The sequence below is a fragment of the Aplidium turbinatum genome, chromosome 10, assembly GCF_918807975.1.
Source record: "Aplidium turbinatum chromosome 10, kaAplTurb1.1, whole genome shotgun sequence".
Lineage (NCBI taxonomy): Eukaryota > Metazoa > Chordata > Ascidiacea > Aplousobranchia > Polyclinidae > Aplidium > Aplidium turbinatum.
Window position 1 is genome coordinate 1059620 of NC_137481.1, and position 23158 is coordinate 1082777.

General features: G+C 40.5%; 1 protein-coding gene across 1 annotated transcript; it reads right to left on the minus strand.

The window, feature by feature from the left end:
- Positions 1–992: 992 nt before the first annotated feature.
- Positions 993–22917, minus strand: LOC145778079 (cell adhesion molecule 3-like). The gene is made up of 6 exons (XM_082589491.1): positions 22892–22917; positions 20748–20831; positions 11310–11511; positions 3417–3642; positions 2902–3136; positions 993–1646 (listed from the first exon to the last, which is right to left on the minus strand). Exons 2-6 carry the CDS (start codon positions 20803–20805, stop codon positions 1609–1611), a joined length of 759 nt encoding a protein of 252 aa, XP_082445617.1. The 5' UTR covers positions 20806–20831; positions 22892–22917; the 3' UTR covers positions 993–1608.
- Between the last annotated feature and the right edge of the window lie 241 nt (positions 22918–23158).

A 23158-nucleotide genomic window follows, 5' to 3' on the forward strand; every position in this document is an offset into this window, starting at 1 on the left:
AAACAATGCGTTCTGTTCAATCATAATTGTCTCACAGCGGGAAGACCTCGTTGAAAATAGCGCGTCTAATTTAGCTGGTTTACTTAATATTGCAGTGAATAGTTACGTGACTATTCCAGCAGCGCAAGTTACTCTACCATCTACTTTGAAATTTCCATACCGTATGAGAAAGCCATGCGATCAGCTGATGTTTTGCGGGCAAGAGCAACGTGGGCTGTTTTTTTGCTTTTGGCATTCTTTAAGTCCGTTTAAATGATCTAAATATCTTTCGCGAAGTGTTTTATCTTTGAAACACCACTTGTACTGTAATAACCATTTTTGTTGCCCCTCAACCATAAATTTACGGGAGGCGCCGCCCCCCGGCCCCCCCGCAAGTCGGCGCGTATTGGCTATTAAGTATTATTATTGTGTTACAACGCCGTGGTTAAAATATGTGTTTATGTAACGCTATCTAAGTTTTGTTGTAAGTGATATAAAAAAAAACAACCTGATAATACTACCATTTAGCAGTTAGCTTACCAAATTACCCAATTTGCAAACTCTAGTAGTTAGAAGTGTAGCGTTAATACAGTTCTTTGTAAATAAGTGTTTTTGTTTTTCAGAAGCACAGGATTGAGTACTGATTCGGCCTTTACCTGTTCAATGTTACTGTAAGTGTAAATGGATAAATATAATCAAGACTGGTTCAACAATCATCAGTGAATAGAAATTTCCTCTTTCATCAGATGAACGTCAAACATTGTTTGCATGAGCAAGGTAGCCTGCTGTTTATAAAGTTCATATGCATCAAGCATGTCAGACTGTTTTATGTGCAAGTGACTCTATTTGTTGTTGGAGAAACAAAAAGAATATCAGAAGAACGTGACTTGTGGAAGAAATTTTCGGATCGGAGACGGCACGTGATGATGATGATTAATTTGTCAACTTAACTTTGTTAGAAAACAAGCTCAATTCGGATCTAACCAGCTGGATTAATGCCAACAAGTTAACTATCAATGCTTCCAAATCAAATTTATTAATAATTCCGAAAACAAACAAAAAATACAGTATCGTAATCTTGATAAAATCAATGTTCTCTACAATGATGATAAATTAGAAATAGTTGACCACGCTAAATATCTAAGCTTAGGAGTAACTATTGACAATCAACTTTCGTACCCCACATCGATGATCTGAAATCGAAACTTGCTCGGTCCGTCGGCTTTTCGTCTAAATTGAAAGCTTTCATTCTTCCGAAAACCAGACTTCAATTATATCACTCGCTTGTGCAATTGTGCATCCCCATATACAATGTAATAACAATATGGGGTTCCACGTTTAAGACACAAGTCGACAAACTCCAAGCATTCCAAAACAAAGCAATAAAAATCGTTGCGGAGGTAGATGGTCGAATTACGTGACACCATATTTCAAACAACTAAATGATCTTAAAATAAAAGATTTGTACAAACTTGAAACTGCAAAATTAATGCATAAATATGAAAACAATTCACTACCATGTACTTTTTCTAATTATTCTCAAAAAGCAAAAAATGTTCACCGGAAATGCAATTAACATGGATCATTTTTACGTTCCTCAATATTCCTCTTCAAAACTTCAATGTAGCTTCAAATATAAAGGTGTGGTAACTTGGAACTCAATCCGGCTGGAAATAAGAAAAAATTCACCCAACTCATTTAAAAGTCATTATAAAAATCTTCTACTATTTAGTATCGTATTACTAATGTTGATGGCCTATGCAAATTTCTTATTAGCTAACGAGTATTATGTTCATTCAAGCAACTACACTATAAACTTATGTTTCAATTTATTTGCTTCGCTCTTTGATTGTTCCTTTTATGTTCAATAATATGTTACCTTTTCTTTTGTTGAGGGTGGCTGCTTGACTAGAAGACCTTCCAGGTCACTTCGCAGCCACCCGTTGCAGTATCCACACATAATACGTTTGTTCGATCGTTTGTTTATTTAACTTTGCTTAATTAATGTGTGTATTTATACTCGCAACAAAATAAAAAAATCAATCAATCATACAAACTGTTTGCATTAACTTCACGCTTTTGCGCATGCGCGTAGTCATGCGCACAAAGCGAAATGACCACTTTCTGTGTTTTATGATGAAACCAAAACCAGAAAAATGTTTGTGGCAGTCTTGCAACATATGTAATGTAATGTGTTTTACTGTAGAACAGTAGCATGGCCACCTAAAGATACGGCCTGATTTGTCACATTTTGCAGAACTTTCCAGGTTTTTCTAACTTTGGGCGAAAGTTTAAATTATTTTTTGTAAAAATTAGATTTTTACGCTTTCTTTATTCTTTTCCCCAGATGACACAACAGGTCTTAACATCCTCACATGTTGAAAAACAAAGAAAATTTGATTTTGTAACTTTTAGCCAGACTGTTAATTTTCAATAACAGTCTGATTTTGCGTTTTTCAACTTACTTTTTCTCATTTGCTACTGCTTCCCCAAGGCAACAAAAAAGTTTTTTGTCATTAGGAAACCACAAAAAGTAAAAACATCTCAAAAAATGTCAGTCAAGCCCTAGCAGTAGCTGTAATCAAAATCTGCAAAATGTGACAAATCAGGCCGCATCTCCAGGTGGCCATGACAGTAGCAAATAATATTTGAACTTTAGATGCCATAAACAAAAAGTGACGTCCATACGATATTAAGCAATTAAACGCAAAAAATTGTTTCTAAAGGTCTTAGAAAGTCCTGCCGTATTCTAAACCCACGGCTAAAATTGGATTTAAAAAAAACAAAAACGATTACTCCCCCCCCTAATTACAGGCAAGCCATACAACGACCAGCTACCAATAGACCAAACATTTTGCTCTAACCCTCTCAAAGTACAAAGACATATGCAAAAACACCAGAAATCAACCACTAGCTACTTACATAGAACTTTGACTGAATGGTTGAGTGATTTAGGTGTTCCTTTGTAAGCGGGGTGTTCAACGAGGCAAGTGAAGTTGCGTTTGTGGTCGAACCTGGTCGGATACTCCAGCACCAAGTCCAACGTCACGTCCCACAGCTTGTCACTAAAGGGATTCTTGGACACCACAGGCACGGCGCTGCTTGGGAGGGGTTCGCTACCGTTCCACCACGACAGTTGAGACACTGGCTTTCCTCCCTGTGAGTGATCAGTTTCTTATGTTTGTACAACATACAATACACATCACATATACTAAATGACCAAAATGACGCCAAAAGAAATTTATCAGAAGAAACTTAGAAAACTTGCATTGTTACCATGGTAATACCGAAGGACAAGATGCTGTCTATGACGTGTTGTGCTCGTCATCGCAACATGCGCTTGTTCAATGAGAGCAAAAAATTCAAGAATCAAGATGAAAAACAGGAACAACTTTATGAACTTGATGGTGTTGAACACTCATGGACAAACCACTCACCGAGCTGCTGCACCGGGCCAACGATGTTTTGGTGTATTCCAACACTGTGCCATTTCCTTCTGGAATGATAGTAGGGGTCCTAGGGGCCACCCACACCACTACGGGGTGCTTGTCACTGAGAAGTGTAGGTACTTCGGGCTGGACAATCTCGCACCAATATTGCCCCTCGTCTGGGACGGCAACCTTCGTGATGGTCAAGGACCCTCCAATCAGCGTCGACCGGGCACTGTGACGTCATATCAGTTACAACAATGGAACAAAAATAAAATCTGTCAATAAATCAATATATAAATAATATATTCCTATTTGAATAAGGACCTTCTGATGATTCCACTTTTCGGGTGAAGCAGGCTGTTAAGGATTTTAGTAAATAACTATATTTGATATAAATAATATATGTTCTGAAGGCCTAAAGGTCAACATGGCCAAAAGGCCAAGGAGATGTTCCCAAATCTGGTATTTGAAAAGCTGCAAGTCAAGAGACACCTACCCAACAACAATCGAAAATTTGAAGCTACCAGGAATGTTTGCGCACCCGTACGGCAAGATACAATCACCAAGGAGGCAAATAAAAGACATCATCTCCAAAATGATCCGCCACCTAATGCACCTATGCAGAATATCAGCCAGACAAATTAAAGAACTATACACACTCAATGATACAAACAAGGAGAAAGAACCCGACCAGGCGGAACAAATCATCCAAAGCAGAAATTAGTGTTCAATGACAGCAAAAGCTGTAACAAATACAAGGCTACACCGGAGACTAGCAAGGGACCAGCCACATAGCATGACCACGACAGACAATCAAGGGACACCTCCTCCTATTACTGACCTATCAAACTCCCTCAACGACCAAGAACGAACCTTGCTCATAAAAGTGCCGAAATTTACCATCAAGAAGCAGCCAGACGAACGAACTATACTGAGCTATTTTACTTGTCTGAGCTTGGTTGAAATGTTTGTCTTTTGTCTATGCCTAATCTTAAGAAGTCTATATCTACTTAAAAACCCAGTTGGTGGGGTTGGTTTCTTAGTGCATGGATCCAACACCTCCTGATGATGGATTGATGAGAGGTGGTCAATTGTTGCTAACTGGGACAGTCAACGTTGAACGAGGTCAACCTAATCTAGGTCACACTGTAAATAATCGAGCATCCCAGACGTCTGATAGATTTTCGCTTCCTCAATAAACTGACGCTTATTGAATTCAAGCTGTGATAGAAAACTGTGTCAGACCCTCATTATCTCACTCTTCTTACCAATTGTTACTGCGATACCTCTTGTCTGTTCTATGGCGCAAATTCACAAGCGGCCTATATTGTCTCATTGTAATAGTAATAGCGTTCTACACTCTAAGCGAACGAGTCAAGCTGTCACCCTTAATCCTGAAAATGAATTCGATTTGAATGAATCGCTTGCATCCTGTTTATCTTCAAATATAAGATTGTGTGATTATTACGAAGCTAATTCGTCTGTGTTTAGAGATAATCAAAATAACCTGCTATTCGCACTGCATATAAATATTAGGTCCATTCAAAAAAATATTGATACTCTGCATGAATTCCTTGAAACTTTTGAAAATGCTCCTGATATTATTTGTGTTACCGAAACGCGCATTAAGGAAAAACCTCTTATTAATATATCGCTACAGGGCTACGATTATGTCTATGAAAATTCTGGTATTTCTGCAGGCGGTGTTTTAATATATATTTCAAAGGACTACAAATTTAAAGTCATAAACAATTTTCAAATCGATAGTGACGACTGTGAAAACTTATGGATATCCATTGATCTTAACAATTCTAAATATAAACTTATAATAGGTGCAGTTTATCGACATCCCCGATCAAATCAATCTGGTTTTGTTGAAGCTCTTGACACTACTCTGACTAAACTCAACAATGAAAGGAAAACATATTTCATTCTAGGTGATCTCAATATCAACGTTTCTGACCCTTCTACCTTCTCTAAAAGTTATCTCACCATGCTTGAAAGTAATGGTGTTCACTCACTAATAACCAAACCCACAAGAATTACGGAAAACTCTTCAACCACGATTGATCACATCCTTACTAACAATATTACCCACCGCGTAACCCCAGGTGTTCTTAATTATGACATCACAGACCACTTGCCGGTATTTTGCCTTGTTTCAGACTTTAGGGTGCCAACAAAGTATTCAACATGCTACTAACGTGATAAACGGAATCTCGACTTAACTGCTTATTGTGAGGAATTAACTGGAAGCATGCACAAATTCATGTCTTCTCTTTCGAATGTGTCCCCCGAAGGTTTAAATGACAAGTTTTCGCAACTGATTGATGCAATAAAAAATGTAATTGATAACCACGCTCCACTAAAAAAACTTTCTCGTAAAAATAATAAATTACAAAGAAAACCTTGGATAACTAGAGGACTTTACGAGTCCATAAAAAATAAACAAAAAATGTATAAAACCCACTTCAGGCAAGGAAGCAAATAAGCTCATATAAGAAATATTCTAACAAATTAACTAAACTGAAATTTTTAGCTAAAAAACAGTATTATGAACGCGAACCTAGCACAAACAAAAGCGATGCCAGACAACCTTGGAAAATCATAAATTCACTGTTACCCAAAAAAAACAAGTCAACACATGTTATCGATAGTGTTAATGTTGACGGAGTGCAAATATCCCAGCCAAAGCTTGTTGCCAATAATTTTAACAACTTTTTTTGGAATATTGGTAAAAAGTTAGCTGAAAGTGTTGAACCTGGGGACGAGAACGGTTATCTCAGTTACTTAAGGAACCGTGTCCCTACCTCGATCTACCTGGAACCTGCCCATATTAACGAAGTTATCAATGAGCTACATTCTTTAAATATAAACAAAGCCTTTGGCTGTGATAACATTTCCCCGTATTTTCTTCGACCTGTTTCTACTATTGTTGCCCCTCCGCTTGCAGCATTGATTAATTATTCATTTCTATATGGAATATTTCCGGAAAAACTAAAGATTGCCAAAGTGATACCTGTCCATAAGTCTGGCAGTAAACAAGAAATTACTAACTACCGACCTATTTCGCTATTATCGTGTTTTTCAAAAATAATAGAAAAACTAATCTACATAAGGATTTCCAGCTTTCTTAATAAAAATTCTTCACTCTTACCCACACAGTATGGATTTCGTTCCAATCACTCAACTACACATGCTGCCCTTGACATAATAAGCACTACCTACGAACAAATAAAGAACAATGATTTCACAGGACTTGCCTTCCTCGACTTAAAAAAAGCATTTGATACTGTATGCCATAAACGGCTCTTGCGGAAGCTTGACCACTATGGTGTCCGTGGAGTTGCAAACGATCTTCTCTCGTCTTACTTGAATGGCCGTAAACAATATGTTGAGATTGATCAAGATACTTCCACACAGCAATCTATCCAGTATGGTGTTCCTCAAGGTTCAACTCTAGGTCCACTCTTGTTTTTAATTTACATAAATGACCTACCAAACAGCATGTCGACAATGCCAAGGTTGTTTGCGGACGATAGCCTACATGTCTCATAGTTAAAGCTGATAACTTAAATTTATTGCAAACCAAACTTAATGCTGAATTAGCTGCTGTAGAAGGTTGGATTAATGCCAACAAATTGACCATTAATGCCTCTAAATCCAATCTATTAGTAATTCCTCCTAAAAAAGGCTACAACAAATTTGATGAATTCCATGTTCTCTATAGGGCTGTTGAGCTAGAAACCGTCGACCACGCTAAGTATCTTGGAATAATAATTGATAAACAGCTCTCATTCGAACCTCACATTGATGCTCTTAGATCTAAACTTGCTAGATCTGTTGGTATTTTGTCGAAACTTAAACACTTTCTTCCTTTCAATGCTAGACTCCAGTTGTATTATTCGCTCATACACCCATATATTATGAATGGAATAGCCATTTGGGGCTCTAGCCTACATACAAAGCATATAGGTAGCTATCGAGAAACTACAAAAGTTACAAAACAAAGCAATAAAAATAGTTGCTGGAGGGTTGTGGTCAGAACACGTTACGCCATACTTCAAGCAGGTAAAAGTTCTAAAAATAAAAGACATTTACAAACTAGAGATTGCTAAATTAATGTTTAAATATAACCATAATGCTTTACCCTGTACTTTTTCGAATTACTTCAAAAAAACATCAAACGTTCATAATCGCTCAACTAGATGTTCAATCAAAAATGATAATTACTTCGTACCTCTGTATGCTACTACAAAACTTCAACGAAGCATCAAGTATAGTGGAGTAAAAATATGGAACTCAATCCCACTAGATATTAAAAAAAAATCTTTTGACTTATTTATAAAACTTTACAAAAACTATCTAATTGCAGAATATTAAAGTTGAATGCAGTGTAATTTACTAATGTGGACCGATACTCTTTAAACTTTTAATCGTTATGACTACCAACACCTAATATTGGAACTTGACTTTTTGACGTATCATTGATGCAAGTTTGTTTCTGTCTTGACTCTTTGTTGCAAGTGTAGATAATTTAGTGTAATGTTTATTAGATGTTTATCATCGACTTGGCTGAGGGTGGCTGCTTGACTCGAAGACCGTCATGGTCACTTCGCAGCTTCCCGTTGTGATTTACTTCAAAGATGTAGTGTACATTTGTTATTTTTCTTTGTTTCAATTGTGTTCGTTAAGCGTGCTGCATCATTTAATGATTTTGCTGTTATAATATTGCACAACAAAATAAACCAATCAATCAATGAGCATCACATCGTCCTTCTGCAAACCTTCATACCAAGCTGGTGGAGAGAATACACCAAAAATAAGCAACGATCTACCAATGGCGACAACAATCCATCGACAAGAATACCACGGTTTCCTCGCAACGATGACAATCACAAACCACGCAAGCGAGTAAGGAACTAGAACATAAGCTGCGAATTGCGTCAATATGGATCCAAGACATTCTGAAAACATCTTCCGTCATCAACACCAGCAGTCCAGCACTCCAGCAGTAACCTCTCAAAGAAGGATTTCTCGACCATCAAAAGCTTAAAAGCAAAGGACATGATCTATCTCCCCAGTGACAAGGGCGGTGAATTTTGCATCATCGAAACAGAACCCTACGATGCAGCGGCCCAACAACACCAGAGCGACTCAAAAATATAGAACGAAAGCTCAACAGCACGTGTAGGACTATGACTATAGCCACCAGAACTCAACTACTACATCACGTGACCACTGACCAGTGACCACATCTTACATCACCAACAACTCAAGTACCGTATGCCATGATTGTACCACCTGATCAAGACTCGTAAAGTACTAACGGGACAGCCGCCAAATTGTCACGCCTAGTTTGCACCTTACTCAACCCCTTATTGAAAGACGTGCCGGCACCGGAATGGCCCGTTTCGGTGAGTCCGATTCGGTGAGTTCCCTATTCGGTGAGAGCCTTTTGCGGTGAGAGCCCTATTCGGTGATTTTTTTTAAATTATTGGGTACCGTAGCCTAATTATCATTGCCGTTAGAGGGTTAAGGGATAGGGATTAAGAGTTAGGGGTAAGGGTTAAGGGTTATGGTTTACGGGTTAGGGATTAGGGTCTCATTTCAACGTTTAGCGACGTTAAAACGATGTAAAAGCGGCAATGATAATTAGGCTACGGTACCCGATAATTTAAAAAAAAAAAAAAAATCAAAAAAATCACCGAATAGGGCTCTCACCAAAAAGGCTCTTACCGAATCGGACTCACCGAATCGGATTCACCGAATAGTAGCAGACCCTTCCGGCACACCTTACAAACAGTCAAGAACTACTCAACCATCTCAGAAACATGCCACAAGACACCCTGAAAAAGTTCAACTCCCCCTTCAGCCTGGATATGACAGCAATGTACAGTTCCATCCCTCCTAAAGAACTGATCAACAATGTGATCCAAAATCTGTCGACAGGAAGAACACAGCTATGCAACCCGTTCCACCCTGAAGAGATCGGTTTCTTTTGGAGATTATCTTTCAGAGCAACGTCTTCTCAAGGAGAAGTTCTATAGCTACGTTGACGGTCTACGAATGGTAAACGCCGTATTTGGAATCCTCACCATTCTCTTAATGGACATCCTTGAAACGGTACACGACATCTGGGCGATCCCAACTGTGTGAAACCCTTTTGAGCGAGACCATGTGGGCGACGGCCAAAGTGGGCGACGATAGCGAAAGTTTAGCTGTTCGGAACGGTGGTGACCTACAATAATATTTATCTAGTTGATTTGCGGCGTCACGGTTTATCTTGAAGCTTAAGAGATACCCCTCAGAAAAGAGACAAACGAAGACCTCCCAAGAGGAATGGCCAAAAGTGGTTGACGTCAGTTATGAACGCTTCCCAACCGTTATCGAAACTTGTCAGTCGCAATACCGATGCTGATGGTGCATTCTGTTGAAACATTTGTAGGTATAAGCAACCACTACAAAGTTCTGATTCCGTGTGACTTCAAAATTTCCGTGGGCAATGCGGGGCGTCGAACAATTGGACGACAATTCCTGCGCAACATGACACTATGACAGTCACCGACATGGCGTGACATAGCCTACAGAGAACGAAAGAGAGATGGCACTGACTGTGAACTGTATCGTCACCGTCAATAGCCACGGCCTCACCAACCAGCTGGTTGGAAGCAGCATCAGCTACAATTATATTAGACGTCTCGCAAATCAGAAATAAAAATGTCGCGCTAGAGTTTACATAAACGATGAGTGGAAATTTAAGTCTTCAAGATATTGAAGCTATTCTTTTATATGCCCGTATTTCACTTTTCATTGACACACAGTGCATTGGTGCATCTAGTTATACACAGCAACAACTACAAAGATAGGGGAGACTGGGGTAAAATGTGCAATGGGGTAAGATGAGCAACCCCTGTTTTTGGAAAAACGAGTCGGCGGAATTTTTTTATTTTTATTCTGGATGTATCACTCATAATGCCACTTCATTCAATGTATTTGTTATGTCCACTGAGAATTGCATTTTACAATGGCACGCAATTATATCAGATTATATTGCTTATGTCGAAAATTCGAAATTTTTATTTTTTTTGCCAAAAACTGAATAACTTTATTGTTACACTATGTAAATCAAATCTGTTTTTTTGTATTGGTAAGTATAAAGTGTGAGGATATTCAATAAAACGTTCAGGTTGGTTAGTCTTGTAGTTTTTTAAATATTTGTAATTTTGTCACAAAAATCAGGATGGGGTAAAGTGTGCAATGCTAGTTGAAGTACTGTATGTTGGAGCAGTTGCTCAACTTACCCCAAAAGAAATAGCCTTAGCTTATTTAACGTTTGAACTGTTGAATTTGTGTCTTTTTAGGTTCGTATTGGATAAAAAAAACAGTGTTGTGTTGTGAAGCATAATGCCTCGCAACTATACAAACAAACTGACAGGGGAATGCTTCAACTTAATCGAATTGCTCAACTTACCCCAGGTCATTGCTCAATTTACCCCATACAATTTATGCCGGGGTAAGTTGAGCAACACGCGAATAAGCATCAATATAAAAAAATATAAAAATCGCAAGGTGATAAAACTCAATCTAAAATGTAGCTGATTCACTAGTGGTTTAAGTTCACCCAATTAAAATTTTCCAAAACAAACCGTTCTTTTGTAAAAGCGACTTAAGCAAAAAGGTGCTCATCTTACCCCACCCTCCCCTAATGACATCTTTAAAAATGCGTTCAACTAAAGTTTAGCATTCACCAAAGCGTCATAATGCTCCATGCTGAAGATGATCGTAGCCATCAATGAAGCGCGACAGTGACAGTCTAAGTAGGCTAACCATGACTGCCAAACTAACAAAACCAAAAAGTTATTAAGCCTTGAGGTAAAACAACAAGCTCGTGCTTACGGTGGGAGATCGAATTGGCCAAATATGGTGATGAGACCTCCAGGGGAGTACTGGGCGACATCAACAACAATATTTGATCCGTTCGCTTGAAACTTCCACTTCAAGAGATCGTTGATGGCAGGAAGAACGCAAGGAAGTTCGACAGACTCCCCTGACACGATGTACTTGGGTGCCAGTACCTGCGGCTCCCGGCCACAATGTCCTGAAATAGAAGATTGGTTGATCGTCACCAACTACAAGAAGGCTTTCTAAAAAAGCAGTAACAATCAAAAATAAAATTATAATCAGAATTTTTTCGTTGTTAGTCTTGAGTCATTGGTAAGGTGTTTTACAAACTCAGCAATTCATTTCAGTCATGCCAAATACTAAAAGTGACTAATGTCATCGCATGGTTGGTAGCGACATGCCACAATTGCCACATAGGCAACACGTTGTCGTTGTAAAAACCCAACTTTTCAAGTTAAAATATTTTTGCACTCCTTCTTTAGCTGAAGTGAAAGGTTTGTGGTTAAAAACGTCAATGAACGGATGAAACAATGACAAAAATAAACGCAAAACTGACATTTAAACAGTGGCGTATCCTGGTTGATTTTCGTAGGCATGCAATGGCAGGAGGGTGATAGCCAGTGTAGGGGGTCTGGGGGCATGCCCCCCAGGAAAATTCTGCAAATTTGCCTTAGGTTTCATAGCTTTTCTTGCAATCTGAGTCTTACTTAGCTGTAATTGTTTGAACTGTTTTGCAAAAAATGAGGTGTGGAACTTACTATGAATCCAATGTCAATTTTATATGGAAATGAAAATTTTATATGAAAATTTTATATTTTATCCTGCATTGCAGGAAAGCGGACTTGAAGCGCTATGCAGCGGTGTATTGCCTTCAGCATACACCCGACCCGTTTTCTTGATCTTTTAAAGGCATACTAAAGGAAAATTTCAAACCGGAATTAAGCATTAAAATGAGTAAACTGAACATTCAAGAATAGCCTACATTTCAAAAACAATTACCCAAAAAAATTTGTTTTCAATGGCGCTGGCAAGGCCCAAAGTCCAGTGTTTCATTTATTTTCATTTTTTTCAAAATGACCAAAACGTGCAAACACAGCTCAAGAATACGTCATAAAGTCCAGCAATAACAAAACCCACGTTACCAATCTGATGTTTTGAGCAAACTGTCTGCTGTTTTGATGTTAAAATGTGCTGTTTTGATGTAAATACATACATAGCCTACAGTCAAATTGCCCGCAGTAACAATTATTGCGTGATCGGTTGATTGCTAGACTTTATGACGTAGACTTTATGACGTTCTTTACAGTCGCACGCTTCGTTGCTCAGGCCAATCTCGTTTTGAAAGCTCTGACAAAAGCACGCGCACAATGGTGGTCAGACCGCAATGGGGCAAAATTTTATTGAAAATCGTTTTATGGTAGCATGTTAAACACAAAGAACGTGGAAAATCGCCAAGTCAGGTTTTTCCTTTAATACCCCTTTAAACTACTGCTGTGCTTAAGTTTCAAGTATATCTTTCTATCTACAGCAGAAAACCGCAAGGACTTAAACTATGAGGACCAAAAGAAAAAAGGCCAAACAAGTGCCAATCGGAAAACTAAAAAAGACCAAGCGTCCAAACAAAAATAGTCCGGCCAAACACTTTTTAAAAATCCGAATTTCTGAAATTTGGCCTTAAAAAGATCAATCTGGCAACTCTGTCTCGAGATCGTGATTTTTGGTTTGCATGTAATTTCAAATCTGCATGCCTTGGTTCCATTTGCGCCACGCTGTTGTAAAAGAGCGGCGAATAGGCAAATTGGAGTATCAACGCATGCTGAGCTCGTCTCAGCATGCAGAGTTGCCAGGTCAGCAAAGTTTCCAAATTTTAAAAACGAACAGTTGTTTCGAATATTGAAATTAAGAGAGCGAGGTGGTTCTGCTATTAACATTTTCAATTTCTACGCATAAATTCGTTGTTTCTGAAAGATTTCTGAATTCATCAGAATTGTAAGGCATGCAGTGGCGTACGCAGGATTTTCTCAAGGGGGGGGGCCATTGAGAGTAGCGTAGCCAGGAATTTTGAAAGGGGAGGTTTTGACGACAGGCGGGCGAAGCCCGACGGTGTTTTCGCTTAAGACGACACCCAGCGGCGGGGGGTCTGGGGGGCCTCCCCCAGAAAATTTTGAAAGGTTACTTTGAATTTGGTGCATTCTGAGAGCATTTTCAACAAAAACGTGGGTATGAATATTCCTGTAAAATGGCGCTGTCAGGTGGCATAGCAAAAGGATAAGATCATGTTTTCTTTGGCATTTTTCGGAAATAAAGCTAAGTCTCTATGTTTTCTTGTTGTTAATTCCTGGCTGAGATGTTTGGTATTGGCAAAACTCGCTCTTTTAATGCAGTTTTGTTTAAAATTAGGCAAGTTTTTTTTTAGACTGAATGCATCATTCCTGCACGAATGCCTGCAGTTAGCATGCTTCCTTGATTACTTCTGCACTCCTTTTGTCACGTGTACTCCGCGAGGCAGTACTCTGTTTTATTCGTATCATTTCATTCTGGCAGGCTAGCGAACAACAGCTTCTTTTGTTCTAGTTCTAGTGTTGAGTTTAACAATCTTACGTTGTGTATTTTGTTGCAGAAATTGCGATTCGATCATTTTTCTTTTGTTAATACATTCAAATAATGTACCTCAAATCAAATACCTCAAATAGGCACATTTGCCTCAACACAAACTGACATCGCAGCCCGAGACCCAATGTTCTCAACAATTCGTGGTCCTCACCACACATTCCAAAAAGGGCATTGGACACCATCCCGCATGCGAGAACATCCCACAGTTCGGGTAGACATATCTATGGATGACTCATGTCATCAAGGCAGGTACACTAGCGTGATAGCACAAGTAACAGCAATCGCAGATACTGGTGCCCAAATAAATGTATGGTCACTGAAGAACTTTGTGCAATCCGGCTTTGGACAAGAGACCCTTGTACCCGCACCAAACCTAATAGCTGCAAATCGCTCTACTATTTCCATTACAGGAGCATTTCGTGCCATCATTCGGGGTACAGCGCACGGCTGCAATGTTGAACGTCGGTGCATGATTTACATCAGTCCAGACGTTGACAAGTTATACTTATCTCATGACACACTATTGCATTTAGGTGCCCTATCCCCGAAGTTCCCAACTCTAGGGGAACATCAGATCAAGCAAGAAATGGCGCACAATCTTATCGAACCAGAAATCAACGTCGTCAGACTTGTCAACGGTGGATGCACAGTACCCAGCAAGCAACTGGAGTCGTGCACTTGCCCTCAACGTGGTGCAGTTCCAGCTCCCCCAACCAAGCTTCCGTTCCCATGCACACCTGAAAACAATGACAAGATGGCAAACTGGCTACTCCAGAGGTACGCCGCATCCACTTTCAACACTTGCCCGCACCGCGCGCTACATTGTATGGCTGGTCCTCCCATAGAAATACATGTTGACCCCAACGCGAAACCAGTGGCCGTTCATACACCAGCGTCTATCCCCTTGCATTGGCAAGAAAAAGTACACGCTGATCTCCTCCGCGACGAGGCTCTGGGAATCCTTGAAAAAGTCCCCCACGGCGAACCCACCACATGGTGTCATCGCATGGTTATCACACGCAAAAATGATGGCTCACCACGCCGTACTGTCGACCTGTCCCCCTTAAACAAATTCTGCCAGAGAGAAACCTTCGCCTCCGAAGCTCCATTCCAGCTGTCCCGTCGTGTCCCCGGAAACACTTGGAAATCGGTGACTGACGCATGGAACGGCTATCACAGTGTTCCACTGCGTCCTTCTGATCGGCATCTCACAACTTTCATCACTCCCTTTGGAAGATGGCGCTACACTAGGGCACCGCAAGGATTCCTATCCTCTGGGGATGGCTACAATCGCCGTTTCAATACCATATTAACCGATTTTGTGCGCAAAGAACGCTGTGTCGACGACACAGTGTTCTATGATAGCCAACTGGAGGAACATTGGTGGCGAACCATAAAATTCCTCACTTTAGTGGGACGGGCGGGCATTGTCCTTAACCCTGACAAGTTTCAATTTGCCCAACGCACCGTAGATTTCGCTGGATTCCGTATCTCAGAAGCAATGGTCGAGCCCCTCCCTAAATACTTGCTCGCCATCCAAGAATTTCCAGTCCCGAATAATATCACAGACATACGCAGCTGGTTCGGATTAATCAACCAAGTAGGAAACTATGCTCAACTGCGTGACCTAATGGCACCGTTCAAGCCGTTCCTTAGCCCAAAGCATAAGTTCGAATGGTCTCAGGAGCTGGATTCCGCATTTGCCGCCTCCAAATCGGCAATCGTTGATGCTATTCGCCATGGGGTAGAAATCTTTGACCCCTGCCGTCGAACATGTTTGCGCCCTGACTGGTCCAACAAAGGCATCGGATATTTCCTTCTCCAAAAACATTGCGTATGTGCTTCCACTATACCGGACTGCTGCTCATCAGGTTGGAAAGTGACTCTTGCAGGATCCCGATTCCTCTCATCGGCCGAACGACGTTATGCTCCCATAGAAGGCGAAGCCCTAGCAGTTGCGTGGGGCCTAGAACAGACAAAGTATTTTACGCAAGGCTGTGATAATTTGGTTATTGTAACGGATCATAAGCCATTGGTAAAAATATTCGGTGACCGTACGTTGGACGAAATCACTAACACTCGCCTGTTTCGTTTAAAACAGCGTACACTAATGTGGCGCTTTGATATCGCACACTTACCTGGCACAACCAACTGCGCAGCCGATGCTGCCTCACGTCACCCAGTATCATGCGATCTCATTGCTGTAGCGTCGTGTGCAGAAAATAATGTAGCAGAAATGGCGCTGGTTACTGCCATACAGGCAGATGCCGCCCATGCCTTTTGCTTGCAATGGCCTGAAATCGTTCGGGAAACAGCCGCCGATCCAAACCTTAGCAAGTTAATGGTAGCTATTGAAACGGGATTCACCTTTCCCAACACCGGCGACATTCGCCCATATCTCCCCTATCGTGACGGGTTCTTTGTTGAAGACGACGTTATTCTATATCATGATCGTATTGTTGTACCACCATCGCTTAGGCCTAGAGTACTCTCAACGTTGCATGCTGGTCATCAAGGTGTGTCTGCCATGGAACGCCGGGCACGTGCTATAGTATTTTGGCCCGGTATGACTAATGATATCCATGCTATTCGTGACTCGTGTACTTCATGTAATCGTAATGCTCCATCTCAAGCAGCTCCTCCCCCGACGCCATGTGATCCCCCAGCTACACCATTTGAGAAAATTTTTGCAGATTATTTTGACTATGGGGGCCGTCACTTTTTGGTCATTGGGGACAGATTCTCTGGGTGGTCGGATGTATTTGCCACGCCATCAGGATCGAGTGCCGCAGGAGCAGCTGCTTTGACTCAACTCTTGCGCTCGTACTTTGCCACGTTTGGTGTTCCTGAGGAAATATCTACAGATGGGGGTCCCGAATTTACGGCTGCCGTTACTGAACTCTTTCTTAAAAATTGGGGTGTGCAGCACCGCATATCGTCATCTTACTTCCCTCAATCTAATGGTCGAGCTGAGGTGGCTGTCAAAACTGTAAAACGCTTGCTCATGACTAATGTGAGCCCAAACGGAGACCTGAACAACGATTCCTTCTTACGTGCATTGTTACAGTTGCGAAACACACCTGATCCTGACTGTGACATCTCTCCAGCAGAGATCGTGTTCGGTCACCCTCTGCGCGACGCATTCGGTTTTGTAAACCGCCTAGTCAAGTTCTCCAATCGTCACATTCGTCGTACATGGCGGGATACATGGAAGGCAAAGGAAGACGCCCTTCGCCTGCGAGCTGGTCGAACCGATAAGGCGCTGTCTCAGCATACTCGTCCTTTACGTACCTTACAATGTGGAAAACGCGTATTTATCCAAAACCAAAACGGCAACTATCCTCGAAAATGGGACAAAGTGGGAATGGTTGTCGAAACGTTGCCGCATGACAAATATGTAGTGAAAGTTGACGGGTCGGGCAGAATCACAAAACGGAATCGACGTTTCTTGCGAGTAATTCCACATACTAAAGCATGTGCCGATCCCATCCCTCCTCAACCAAACATCATTGCTCACCCACAGAGCCTCCCATCATCTTCTTTTGCCCAGCCTCCTGAAACGGACTACTGCCCTCCCCACCCTCCGCATCACGAAATAGGCCCTAGCCCAGAAATTGGAGAATCTCCGATGTTGCTTCTCGATGCAGATCACAGTCCGCCCGCACTCACCTGCCCGACACCAGCCTCAAGCCCGAAGCTTTGTGAGCCACAGCACTCACCTGAACCTCCAAAGCAGCCGCTACCTTTCGATTCAGTGGAACCAACCGAACCTACAAGTGGAGTCCCTCACATTGAAAAATCGCCTGTTTTGCGCCGTTCCACGCGGTCCCGACGGCCGGCATTGGATTTAGACGCATCCTCTGGTCAATGGGTAATCAAGGGGTCGAGCTCGTAAGTCTACAGTTTCGCCTTACGAGCTGGGGGGGATGCACGAATGCCTGCAGTTAGCATGCTTCCTTGATTACTTCTGCACTCCTTTTGTCACGTGTACTCCGCGAGGCAGTACTCTGTTTTATTCGTATCATTTCATTCTGGCAGGCTAGCGAACAACAGCTTCTTTTGTTCTAGTTCTAGTGTTGAGTTTAACAATCTTACGTTGTGTATTTTGTTGCAGAAATTGCGATTCGATCATTTTTCTTTTGTTAATACATTCAAGAAAAATAACCGTCTTTGTTCAATTCCCAAGCATAAAGAGACTGAAAGCAGCATTCTCAATATCGTGACGTCACACGCGTGCCAAAGTGGAGTTGTAACCCCCCCCCCCCATGTATTTCGTGTTGGCTTAGTCTATAAAACAACATTGTTACAGTAATTGCTTTGACAGAGCAATGCAAAATACATTAAATGCCTTAATCTACGTCGTTAACTACAAAAAATTTGAGGGGGGGGGGCCATGGCCCAATGCCCCCCCCCCCCCTGCGTACGCCACTGCTTGCATGCATGGAGAATACGCCACTGCATTTAAAATATATACATAAAACATTAAATCAAATATAGTTATTACTATCTGAAGCCTTTACAAATTGTTTCACCTAACGGATCATCAGAAGGTCTTATTCAAATAGAAACGTTAGGTGAAACAATTTGTAAAAGCTTCAGATAGTAATAACTAAACTATATTTGATTTAATTCGCTTTGCTTTGCCTTTTTGCTTGGCATTGAGCACTTTTTGTAGTATTAATAGTTTTCATTGTTTTACATAAAACATAACATGCATTGGTATGAGAATAATAAATGAGTACAAGCTACACAGTACACATATGCACAAAGAGACAGATGGGTCAAATTTCAATGTTTGCAAGTAGTCAGTGAGTGAATTCTTAAAGTTAATAAAAGAAACAGTTAATAAAAGTGACAAAGGTGGTTAAAATGCATATTGCAGGCATTTTTTTTTGCCATAAACGTAGCACCAACTGCCGGAATGGCCCGTTTCGGCTAGTCCGATTCGGCTGGTCCGATTCGGCTAGTCCGATTCGGCTAGTTCCCTATTCGGGTACAGTCCTTCTCGGCTAGTTCCCTATTCGGCAAATTTTTGAAAATCCAACCATAATCCTTCTGTAATCCAACAAAATCCTTCCGTAAATCCAACGAGCCAGCCGAAAAAGACTGCAGCCGAATCGGACTAGCCGAATCGGACCAGCCGAATCGGACTAGCCGAACATAGAACTTCAACCAAAACTATGCGATGGCTTCACAACATTCCTGATGTTCCGTTCCATGCAAGGCTATACTTCTACCGTATCACTAATTTGTCATTTTGCGGTTGTCGTGGTTAATATCACTATTCAAAGATAAGTGAAAGGAGCCATGCACCTGTCTGGAGTTGCAGTGCAAACTGCCGTAAACGAAGCCTTGCGTATCGTGACAGGATCCCTGCGACCTACACCATCGGACAATCTCCGTCCTTGCTGGCATCCAACCAGCTGAGCTTCGTCGCGAAGAAGACATCCTGTTTCTTTCTCGCCGCGCTACGAACCCCAACCACTTGCTCCACTCAAGTCTCTACGAGTCTGTGAGTGAGCAACACCGGCGACCGAAATCGAAGACTGTTTTGTATGTATTTGTATGTGCCACACAACTCCTGATGAAAACGGCTGAAAACCAATCCATCAGTGCGGCTAACTGGGCGGACCACCAATGGAGCTCAGAGTGGAAGAAGAACTCTTCAAGACTTCAAGGTTTCATCTCCGACATCGGCCTCCATTCAACCGAAATGCATTTGCCAAGGAAAGCCTGGGTGCTGTTCAATCACCTGCGTAGGCTACTGGCTTTAAACTAATCTGCTCCAACGTGCACAATACGGGGGATGGCTCATCAGCGATCTGTAGGTGTGGCAAGGAGGAGCAAACTGCAGATCTCACCATTTGTAACTGCGCCATCTACCATGCGCCAAATGGTGAATGACTGTGCGTGGTCAGCATGAACTGGATGACAAATAATCCAGTGGCTGCTCGCCACCTGCCAAAATATCTAGACCAAGTCGCCGCCACTTCCCAAGGGTGGTAAAAGGTAGAGCCCCTCGAACAAACAAACAAACAAACAAGAAGGTTCAAACGAAAAAGAAGTGAAAGAAAAACAAAACTTGGTTTTTGGTTTAAAACAAAAACTGTAGTCTCAAGGTGAACTGGAAAGGGATCGCTGTATATCTCATTTAGCCTACTTAGGCTACATGATACTGTGAAATTTGGGACTTTAGCAAACAAGAAATGTATTACAAATTAAAACAGTTGTATGGTCCTTTTTGTTTATACATTGCCACTACATCTATATAGAGAATGAAGATAAGTATTCAGGAAGTAATCAAGTCAATAACTTGCTGACATTGTCCCACCCACTGACACTGAGAGTGAAATATTAATTGGAGGCATGTAAGCAAGATGTTAACGACGTACATACATTCCTGCAATTCTTATGGAATATTATCAATTGGTCATATGTATCTTAGCACATGAAGCTGAGTAACGCAGCCAGATGTAACATATTTACGTTTATTTTAACATTTTCAGAAAACAAAATTAAATTTTAAAAAAATTCACATCGAACGTTTTCGACATCACAAGATATCCTCTCCTGACTCCTGACTACCTTAACACTCAATAATATTCACGAGAATCCAAAGGTAACAGCGTTAACCAATTAAATAGTGAATTACTAAAGATAAAACAAAATGCATAGAAATTTGTGCTCCTGGGTTGAATGAACCACATCGGACTCAAAACAAACTGGCCCAATCAAGGCGAGTTGATTGCAATGCAAAAAGCAATCACTGACATTAAACAAACAAAAAAATTTAAAAGCACAAACAAATCAAACTCTTACCTCCTTCCCACAAACTAACCAATAGAACCAGTTTGAAAACACAGATCCACCAACTCATGGCACTAAAAGTCAAGTTGAAACAATCTGGGAAATTCAAATGCATATATACAGATTTAGTCCCTTTATATGCTTACACTAAAATTTCGTTGTTTCATGTTCATAAATAAATTTCATATAAAGCAAATCAACCTAAAACAAATATAAATATAAAAAACCAGAGCAACACTACATTTCAAATTTATTTATAAGCGTTCTTTAGATATAAGAGAACTGAGCTGTTTCCTCAATTGCTGCCTGGGCAATCTGTAGTTATGGAGTATATACATTGCAAAAGGTGGCATAGCAAGTCATTATTGGCAGTAAAGATGGACATCTGCTACTTTGAAAGTAGCATGCTATCACTACTGCTACCTCCTACCAATCAATGAAAAGTAACATGCTACTAGTAGGAGTGGGCTATACATGGGCCAAAAATACTTTTTTTGTTATTTTCCACTCGGGACAGTTTTTTTCTATTCCATTTAACCTATCTCAACATAAAATGACAAAATTTTTAATCTTGTACCCAAGAAAAAATTGTGCAGAGCAAAAATCCAAAATGGCCGCTATTTTCTATGAAAAATCACATTTTTAGCAATAACTTTACTATTTTGGGGTTGTTTTCACTGGTTCTGGTGTCCAACCCTATGTTTGTGGGGTCAGGCAATCTGTTAGTGCATATTAGAAAATTCCCTGACAATTGGAGGTTGACTTAATACTAATTGTTACCAAATATATCAACCAAATAGATCAACATCCCATCAGCACTCTTGATAACGCAGTAACGCACCATGGCCGATCTTCATAGCAACTGTCCATACAAATCTTAAATATATCAGCTCCTATAATATATCTCTATATCAGCTCCTTTATATAAATATATGCGCTCCTGCTACCTCCTACCAATCAATGAAAAGTAACATGCTACTGCTACTCAGACAAAAAGAATTAAATGCGCTATCAGAAAACTCTATTCAAGAACATTGTGACGTCAATATAACCATGAAAACAAATGAAAACAAATCAACTTTCCGTACATTTGTTTTCACGCAATTATGAAGAACAAGTTCTACTGGACAAAATTTTATTCTTATGTCCCAATGTTTCTATTAAACATCTTAAAAATCATTTACTTTTTTCCACTTTAAATTGGAAAGTACCGTAGCGAACAGTGGAAATACGATTGAAGCAAAAGTAGCACTTCTTCACCACATTAGGAAAAATTAGCATCGCTACTTTTTCCAAATAAGGAGCAAATAAGTATTTTTGCATATGTGAGTGAGCCCTGGCAACAAGTTACCAAAGGTAGAGAACCACAGAAAATAAAAATAAAAAAACTTTAAATTGCTTATTTTAAATCAGTCATAAAATTTTGTCAAATGACGCTGTAACAGAGTAAGAAATTTTTATTCAAAATATTTTGTAAGGGAAGGCAATCGCCCCTTTGACTACGTCTAGGCCCGTAACTAGGGGAGAGCAGGGGGACGAACCCCACCTGCAAAAATGTTGGCCCCCCTTGGAAAAAAACGATTTTAATTAGCTCTGTTCGTTGACTTTTTAGTTTATACCGATTTTTCTGGTGTTGTTTAATTGTAAACATTGTGTGTTTAATGGTGTACTGTAGTCGAATGTTGTGTTAAACAGACAAACTCGAGATTTATTGCTGGTAAGATCCAAAGTAGGCCTACACCAGTTTCCAACTGAGCTAAACAGTGTGATAGCCGATCAGTCTCCAGAATACTGTGCAGTTGACTGCCACTAAGCGTTATTAAAGTACCGAACAACCACCTTGGCATTTGCGTTCTAGGTATGCTTCTATACACCCGGTACTTGCTGACTTGCAGTTTGAAACTCAGATGTGCAGACTATTCATGGTTTTACACATCTGTTCGTGCATTTCAAGAAAAAATGAAAACTTTTTGGAGTGTGAATCGCTCATTCCATTATATATGCATCTGAAGATAGACATTCTATTCAGAGGCGAAATTGCAAGTCGCAAAACAGTTTGTTGTGTTGAAAATGAATTCTTAGTTCCGCCCGTGAACTCACACCCATAGATGAGAAGTATAACACAAATGAAAACTTTAATGTACAAACGATACCACCCAGTATATCGTGGACGCGTGAAAATAGCAAGACAGTCCGACCCTCGTGTCGTTATCTTCTATCGTTGATCACGGTCTTTCTGTAAACGAAGACCTTAGCTACTAACATGACATAATTACGCTTAGAATTACGTTATAAGCACGTTCAAATCAAAAGAATCTATAAAACGACCAACAAATCTACAAATCGATGTTACGTCAGGAGAACCGGATTATTAAACATTTTATCGAAAATTGCTCTGTTGATCAATAATTAAAAAACAATAA

Bases quoted from the DNA above. Each gene is read 5' to 3' on its own strand.
- LOC145778079 (XM_082589491.1), bottom strand. From the start codon at position 20,805: ATGAGTTGGTGGATCTGTGTTTTCAAACTGGTTCTATTGGTTAGTTTG. The intron at 11,512-20,747 runs GTAAGAGTTTGA...CTTCTATTTCAG, and splicing joins GGTTAGTTTGTGGGAAGGAG to GACATTGTGGCCGGGAGCCG. The intron at 1,647-2,901 runs GTAAGTAGCTAG...TCTTATTTCCAG, and splicing joins CCATTCAGTCAAAGTTCTAT to CCGGATTGAGTTCCAAGTTA.